Here is an 8,971-nt window from a genome sequence, read left to right as displayed (position 1 = left end):
TCAGCTGCGCAGCTGCTCCCGGAGGTTAATGCAAGGATTCCTACATCCATGTGTGCAGTAGTTACAAGATCCTGACATCTATATTACCCTTGAGGCCTCCTCTTCAGTATGTCAGTACACTCCTAATCTGCAGCCACATGATGAAAATTAAACAGGGTTTGTTGCATTTGTTGCTGTGAAAATATGAATTCAGTTGCTTCAGTTTCAATGGGATTTCCCTCCTCCTCCCCTCCCTCCCCACCCCACCCCCTTGTTTTCTGAACCTTTACATTTTTATGAAAAGTCAAGAACAGGAGACATTTGTGACAAGCAAAAGTGGAAGAGATAGCCCCCACTCATTCATTCCCTTCTTCCAATTTTGTCTCCAGCCCCCCCTCCCCCCCATTTTTCCTTGTTAACTGTGTTGAGGCAAAGAGGTGAGAGTGAGGGAATAAAAGCATTCTGCATGTCTGGAGGAAAGGAAATAGATAAAGGGGGAAAGTGAAAGGGGAGGGGAAGAGTGGCCAGGGACTTGAACTGCCAGCGAAACGATGCTTCTCCGGCCCTCCTGTTCAGGTAATAGTTAACTCGGGGTTAAAAATTAATACCCAGTCAAAGCACTGTATAAATGTCCCGGGCAAGCCGAATGTATGTGAAGTGCCTCTTGCTCCCCAGGCCGCCGAGCTGCCCTCCCCCGGCCCCTGCTCAGAGGCATGAGTGGCTTGCGGTGCGCGCTGTGCCGCAGCTGGCTCCCGGCGCTGCTGCTCTCGGCGCTGCTGCTGCTGCCGACGCTGCGGGGCGCCCGCCTCGCCCGCGGCGCGCAGCCCGTGTTCTGCGCCCCCTGCACCCAGGAGAGGCTCGTTCTGTGCCCGACTGTCCCGCCCGACTGCCCGGAGGCTGCCCGGCAGCCCGGCTGCAGCTGCTGTCAGGTCTGCGCCCTCGAGCCGGGGGAGCCCTGTGGGGTCTACACCGCCCGCTGCCGCCTGGGGCTCCAATGCCACGTCCCGGCCGGGGAGCCCCGGCCCCTCTCCGCCCTCATCCAGGGGCGCGGGACGTGCTTGCCCACCAGCGAGGTCGGAGGGATGGGTACGGAAGAGCCGGCAGGTACCGCGCCATCGCGTCCCCGCTCCGCGCCGCCTCACGGGTCGGGTCGGGAGCTGCGCGCCGGGAGCTGCGGGACAGCCCTCGCCGGGGCAGCCGGGTGAATTGGCAGGCGGGATGCGCCGCACCTGGAAACGGCGCTGTGGGATTTGGGAGCCAGAAGCTGGGAACAATGAGCGAGGTTAGGCAGGCGTCGCAGAAATAAGGAGGCTGGAATGCACTTTCCAGGGAAACATGCTCTAACCTGCTGGAGGTGAGGTGCATCCTGGCGCCGGGCCTAAGATGTTTGCAACAAGCTGGTATGCTACAGTCTGAAAGCATGAAAACCCTTAAGCATAGTGATGGAATAATGTAGAATAACTACATTAAAGTATCTGGGAGGCTTCATACAGTTTTTCTTTAGTAGTAGACAGTAGCTGGAGTAGGACAAATGTTTTATAGGCTTTGGTGATGTGTCATGATAGAGAATGAAAAGGCTTTGTGCCTGGGTTAATTTCAGGTATAAAATGTACCTGGAATAGTGGAGTGATAGTCAAATTATCCTGAGGCAAAACGGCATCTCAAGCATCTTAGACTATATGATGGGCAGGAATTTCTTCAGTGTTATTTTATTATTATTATTATTTATTAATATTTATTATTTAGTATTATTATTTTCATCATCACTACTGCTATATCCATGAAGTGGTGATTAAGGTAACTTGGTAGCTTTACAAAAAAATCATCATTGACTCAAAATAACAAAAACCATTAGTAGAAGTAAGTGGAGTTCCTCTAGTACTTGAGGGGGTAGGGAAGGCAGAGAACAGTGACTAAACTGAGTATTTAAGCTACCTATATTCAAATTGATTTGATTCTTTCCAGAGTTTGTTTGCTTAATTCCTTCCTTCCTTTCTTCCTTTGTTTCTCTCCTCAATATCTCATCTTCAGTTTTTCTTGAACATTGTCAAAGGGTTTTTTTTCAGTCCATTGCCTGTTTACAGCATTGATCCGGCATGTAATTTTGATGCACAAAAAAAAATGTATCCTATAATGAATTGCCTGCAATTGCAGAGAGCTTCTGTTGTTTTCAGTGGAAGAGTTCACACACACTGATTTAGGCACTGGCATGAAGGCCATGATCAGGCAGAATCAAATATTTTCTGCCAGTCCTTTGCTGTTTGGTCTAATGCAGGCCAGCATGAGCTACTTCCAGCCCCTGTGAATTGCTACCCCTTCTTATTTATGAGACAAAAACAAAGTACAGGATACCATGAGATGAGGTTTTGCCCATTTCCTCTCATGAATACAACCGGAAATACATCACACTGACAAAAAACTCAAGTCATTACAAGTTTAACTTCAGTCTTTTCTCATTTGGCCAAGTTTCTACAACCCACTGTAGTCAAGAAGGGGTTTTTTTTTTTCACTTCTAACAGACTGGCTGCAGCTTCATCTTTGGGACTGAAGTATTTTGAAGGATCATTGTGGCTTGTCTCTCTCACGGATCTCTCCGTCTCCATTCTTGCCCTGGCTAGCTCGAGACAAACCGGAGTTGGAAGGGGTTTCCTCAGGGTCCTAAAGGCCAGGAGGCAGCTGAGAACCTTTCCTTTAGCAGAGAGAATGAGACTCCATTGATGGCAAAGGAAGGTCTGCACTTGATCCAGGGAGAAACCAGGGCTTTATTCAGTCTTTCTTCTGTGGTCCTGGCCCAGCCTGGGTCAGGAACCCCCTCTCTACTGCCCAAACCAAGAGAGAGGAAACCACATGCTTTGTGGCTTATATTCAAGAAAGGGAGTAAACACGGCGACAAGCCAATATCCAATCAGGGATAAGGTGGGAGTGGAACAGGGTTGGATTACATTCCAGGAAGGGGGCTGGGGAGATGGGCTGGGGGAAGGGGAGGGACAAACTTCGGGATATTACATTTTCCAGGGGAACAGGGGGGTACAGAAGAAACCATTATAAAATCCAGTATAAATACGAAATACAATATAAAACCAAATAACGCACAGCAACAGATCATAAAACAACTAACTTGTTAGAAATTAGCTGCTGAGCCATTCTATGAATTTATTACCAAAGTATAATTTGCCATGCTGCACATGTGATTTATTTTTATTTCTGCAGGATCTACTGTAATGGATCTGTCTTAGATTTTTTTTTCCTTTTGGTTGATCTTTCTCTTCACCTTATTAAACTTTGAGAAATAAATGCAGAATTTCACTGAAGATCTTCACCTTAATATCATTCATTTCCAGATTCTATAGAACCTGATGATATGCCTTTGGAAAGTACTGAAATAACACAGGATCAGCTGCTGAACTATCAGTTAATGTTTCCCATAGGCCAGGATAAATCCATTCCCTTGAATTCCATCACTGCATATGAAAACATGAAAGCAAAGAGAATATCTGAACTCAAGAAATGGAAAGAGCAGGTGGGTTTTCTTTGTAAAACTTTCAGAGACCATTTCAGTAGAGCCTCCCCAAAAAATTCTAGCAACAACATTGAGATGTCAGTAGTTTGGGTAGCTGGAAAATCAGCTTTCAGAATGTTCTTACCAGATGCTTGAGGAACAGACAAAATGTCTGGAGTGATAATAACAGGTGTACATCAGGTATGTCCTACACAGACTTCATGCAGAGGCTGAATGTTCCACCATATTTGCAATCAGATAATAATCTAGCCCCTTAATTTACAGGAATCTATGTGAAATTCTTGGATTCCTTTTTTCTTTTAGTTAAGCAAAGGCATTTGTCACTGGTCCAACACACAGTGAAATAAAAGGGAGTCCTTCCATGCAGTTATTGATAAAACACCAATGCAAAACAAAATGTGATTCTCTCTGATCACAAGGAAACACTATTAAGTACATTCATGTAGAAAAATAAAAAGTTAAACAGTTAAAGTGGGGTTCAACTGCAAAATCCTAGTGGATAATGAGGGTATAGGGCCTTTGCAAACAGGTTTGTGTTCCACTGGAGGGCGCCAGAGAGCCATAGTTAGACCGGTCCCAGGCAGCAGCAACGCTGCATTTTGGAGCTGGGTTAGTCGGGCAGCACAGAAGCTTGGGTTCGTAATGGTCACCGACAAAATAGAAAAGAAAAAGAAAAAAATATACTAATCACCACCCTACCTTAGGAAGCTTAATTCCACATCCAGTCCAGAACAAGACTTTATCACTGATTTAGTTTGAACTGTTATGCACATGTGATGTTAGCTGCAGTTCTGATTTTTAGGGTTTCTGCTTTTCTCACCCAGAGCCACAGATAAACCCACAGACTGGAATATGACAGCTTATATGAGGGGCCAACATGCAGAGGTTTTGCAAAGGCAGAGGTTGTGTTTTCACTCAAAAGTAGAAATATTTGTTCAGTCACTTTTTCTTTCTTGTACTGATTCAAACATGTTAGGTACTATTGATGTACAAAAAGTGTGAGTTTGAAAAAGAGAGCCAGCAAATTGTGCAGTGAATATTACAAGCATTTCTTCATTCCCAGTTCCAAGAACTTTGGGGTTTGGTCCCAGAGCTACAGAATAGCTCCATGTTGCTTTTGCAATGGTTCTGTCCTGTACAAAATACAACAAACATTCAGATGTTTGTTCTTGCACCATCTATAAATGTCTTGCATCTATCCACTATATACCAACAAAGCACAAGGCCATGGCAACCTGGAAAATGTGACCAACCTCATGTGCCAGTCTTCCAACGTCTACCTCCCTATAACAGGAGAGATTGTCTCCTCAGGAATAAAATCCCCATGTTTATGAGAACAGAAAAAAACCTCAAAGAATAAAAGCAAATGTCTGAATGCAACACCAGAGTTTTCTGGCTGTGCTCCTACTGAAAGAAGAAAAACTACATGCAAAACAGTCTGGTGTAGACTTTATGCCTAATAAGTATTTTCAGCTTTTTACTGTCTATATTCTGATCACCTTTTGTGTAGCTGACTTCCTTGTGATTTTGGTATTCAGTACCTTGGTATTTTTGCAGGGTCCTTGTCAGAAGGAGCTCTACAGAGCCCTGTATAAATTGCTGAAGGCTCAGCAGGGAAGCAGAGGGGGGATTTACAAATTTTATTTGCCCAACTGCAACAAGAATGGATTTTACCACAGCAAACAGGTGCGTGTCTTTTTCCTCCTCTCTGCTCACAGCAGTGCTGTGACTAGCCTGATGCAGCCAACCCTTTCACAGCGCTCTGCCACCAAACTCACAAGCTTGCAGCAGGTTGTAAAAACAGGGATACTTAATAGTGAGAGCAGATGGTTCATCATTCTCTTCAAGGTGCGTTGCATGCTGGTGGCTGTCAGCAATAGAGGCAGGAATCTTTTGCCTTCAGAGAACAAAGCCTTTTCCAAAATATTTTAACCCTGCCTGCTCCCATGTATTTGATTTGTTAGCATACTTTCAGTTGACATTAATTCATAATATCTGCCACACTACCTGCCAAAGCCCAATGACTATATAATAATAGCTATGTAAAAAGTGGGCTCTTAGCTCACTGGCAGTGAAAAACCTACACAGGTGGGGGAAAATAAAAATCTTAGGAGCAAAATTAACCTTCTGAAAGTGTAACAAAAATACTGATTTGTGCCACCTGTGGATTAGGTTATGTGCTCATTTCCATTATACCCTCAAAAAAATCTATTGCAAGTTACAGTGAGAGTAATCTGCAAAATTAACTAAAGCTCCAAATCTCAAACCACACCCTGTAACCACAGGTCATGCATACAAATTTTGTAGGTCTCTGCATAAATCTGTGTCACCAAGACTCTTTGGTTTTGTGCACAGCATCACTGTGTGACTCACGAACACTATGACCTGGGATCTAATCAAGTGCAAACAGAAACCTGTTTAAGCCTCTACCCAAGGAAAAAAAAAAAAAAAAATTATACCTATATATATATATATATACACACACACACACACACTCTACCTTATTTGTCTCCTTGTGTAAAGAGACACAATTCAATCACTGCTCTCACCCTATGAGATTTTATATTCTGCCATACTTCCATTTCTCACACTGGCACTGGAAGATACTGCTGTTTTCTACTGCTGTTTACCAAGGACTGGACAGTTTTAAATCTGAAGTTGCTCCTGTGATAGCTGAGCTTAGGTCTTGGTTCCCTAACCAAGTGTGTTGTTTAGAGGCTTTGCAGACTACTGCATTCAAAACAAGCTTGTGCATGGCAGGTCCGCACCTTCTGATCCTAATTCTGACCAACACATCTATTGGCAGTACCTCACAGTTACTTATTGTGATTTTTTTTTAATAATATTCTAGTGTGAAACTTTACTGGATGGAGAATCTGCTGAATGCTGGTGTGTCTATCCAAAAAATGGGAGAAGAATTCCTGGATCTCCAGAAATTAAAGGAGACCCAGAATGCCAACAGTATCTCAGATCACAAGAATGAAACTAAACCCTAAGGTTTTTCACACTAAATTTTCTGTGGGGCCTGTTATAGTCAGGAACCATTCCAGTCAGAAGCCATTTCACTAAGGTAGTCTAGTGCACCTGATTTTGAGGGTATGAGTAACCCCATAAAGTAACATTTTACTGCACTGAGATTGCCCACATGTTGAAGTGACAAATGTGAGTAACTGCAAGATCAAATCCTATAATCGTGTATATTTTTTTTGTATAATATTATATATACCCTCATATGTAAAGCTGATGAATTATATATTTCACACTGCATGTATTTTTAGCTCTATGTGTTGTTACTAATTTATATTCACAAACACTTCAGAACTTTATATTTAAATACTTAATATTACTGCACTTAAATATATGCATCATGTTGGAGGAATGTTGCAACCTAAGACAACAAATGGCACAGCCATTGGGAAAAATGGCTTGTAAACTTGCATTTTTGTACTACATATTTATAGATGTAAAACTGAACTTTAAAAAATAGATTTCAGTAGAAAGCATGCTTAGAAACTCATTTAAAACCTGTTTTTGTGAATAAATGTCACTTTTGCAACTCTATTTCAATGCCAAGCTGTTTCTTAAAATAGAAATACTATATACTGAAACTCCTGAAGGGATAGTATTTCTATCTGTATTTTAAACATGTACACTGGATAAATGGCTAAACACAATATGATATTTTGCACCAGCTTTGACAGGTGTAAGTCATTCACAGTATTGACAATGTTATTTCAAATAAGCTATTAAAAGTCTTCTGCTCTGCCCTTGTCTTTTGTTTTCTGCTTGTTTCCCTTTGAAAGTCTGACCTCAGCAGCAAAATGGTCAAAAGTCTTGCAAATCTGCCTCCTGAATGCCATGCTCCGTTTACCTTTGAGTCCTTTCGAGTTTCCTTCTTTTGGTCTCCCTGCCCCACTCCCCTAGTCCTGTCTTCTCCAGTCCCAGCTGTGCCATGCAAGCCTCTACCTTGGGCAAAATAATAGCCTCCAAGGGAAGTTACTAAAAGTTGTTGTTTTGTTTGGTTTTTTTTCTGGATAGGAAAGCTGGATGCCTTTCTCCACTCAAAAGCCTAAGTCAGCAGTATTAGTACATTTACAAGATAACATCAAGTCTAGAAAGAGCCATTTCCTGCACAAAAAGTCAGAGGTTATAAAAAGGAGGCTGGGAAAAACCCAGCCTGACACTTTTTTCTGAAAGTAGAGAAGAGAGTACTCTTGGCTTGGGATATGGTCCATTTCCCTCCCATACATGTTCCTTTGACTTAGTGATTGCAGAGAAAAAGAGAATGCAAGTGACTGCTGTTGTTGTGCATTATTTGGGTTTATATTGCATCTCATTTTTATATTGGGTTTTGTAATGGTTTCTTCCGTACCCCCCGTTCCCCTGGCAACTGTATCATCACGAGGTTTGTCCCTGCTCCTTTTCCCCGCCTATTCTCCCGCACTGGAATGTAATCCAACTCTGTTCCCCTCCGACCTTATCCCTGATTGGGTAGTGGCTTGTCCCCCCCGCTCTAGTCCCCTCCCCCTGGGTAAAAGCCAAGAAGAGCAAGCGGAAAATCCTCTTGGCTTGGGGAACGAGGACCGGGACTGAGCTCCGGACCCTGCAGGGTCAAGACGACAGATTAAAGCCCTAGTTCCCCAAGGACCAAGTCCAGACTCTTTCCTTTTGCCATTGACGGGGACCTTCTCTCTCTAAAGGAAAAGGTTCCAGCTGCTCTGGGATCTTTGGGACCCTGAGGAAAAAATCCTTCCAGCTGTGGTTTCTCTCTCAAGCTAACTGAGGCAAAAACGGAGCCGGGGCTCCCAGAGAGAGAGAGAGACACAGAAGACTGCTATTCTGGCTTCAAGCTGATTTTGTCCATGGAGAAACTGGTGTGGGAGTAAGCAAGTCCCACAGGTGAAAACAGTCTGCACCAGCCTTTCCTATGAAAACAGCAGGGGAGGAGAGTGATAACATTTTCTAAGAGTCCGGCAGAAATGAAAGCCTAAAATCCTCCTGACATTTATTGGCACAGTCTTTGAGTTTTAAATGGGAGAGGGAAGCTGCTTGTTGAAACTGCAAAGTGAAAGCATGGGGATCTCTGCTTCCCCTGTCACTTTTCTGTAGCTTCATACACTGCACTTGCTGACTGTTGGCTATATCTCCATGCCAATGTCTGCCAACCAGATGGGGGTCTATTAAACTGCTCTATATTCAAAAGTATGGATATACTACTGAACTCCTTTGTGAAGTCTTTTGAGATCTTCCCAAGGAAAGCACTGCATAAAAGCAGTCAATGTAAGTAAATAATGTCTAACATCCCTGTAATGAGCTACTGTGAGACCTGGCTAAAACTGTGTTACAGTACCGCATTTACTACGTCCAAATGCATGGCAGTCACTGTATCAAAATAATGAAGAAGCAACAAGTTTTGGAGTCCTTTTCAGGGAATCTACTCAGTACTGAACAATTGTCATGGCATTGCCAAGG

General features: G+C 43.2%; 1 protein-coding gene across 1 annotated transcript; it reads left to right on the top strand.

The window, feature by feature from the left end:
- The first annotated feature begins 692 nt into the window (after positions 1-692).
- IGFBP1 (insulin like growth factor binding protein 1) lies at positions 693-7,186 on the top strand. Its single transcript, XM_040086030.2, has 4 exons — positions 693-1,083; positions 3,321-3,499; positions 5,057-5,185; positions 6,351-7,186. The coding sequence occupies exons 1-4, from the start codon at positions 693-695 to the stop codon at positions 6,480-6,482; spliced, it is 831 nt and encodes a 276-aa protein (XP_039941964.1). The 3' UTR covers positions 6,483-7,186.
- Positions 7,187-8,971: the final 1,785 nt, after the last annotated feature.

The sequence above is a fragment of the Hirundo rustica genome, chromosome 1 (assembly GCF_015227805.2).
Source record: "Hirundo rustica isolate bHirRus1 chromosome 1, bHirRus1.pri.v3, whole genome shotgun sequence".
NCBI classification, from domain to species: domain Eukaryota; kingdom Metazoa; phylum Chordata; class Aves; order Passeriformes; family Hirundinidae; genus Hirundo; species Hirundo rustica.
The sequence above is the reverse complement of the archived record's forward strand: the minus strand, read 5'-3'. Positions and strand labels throughout refer to the sequence as shown.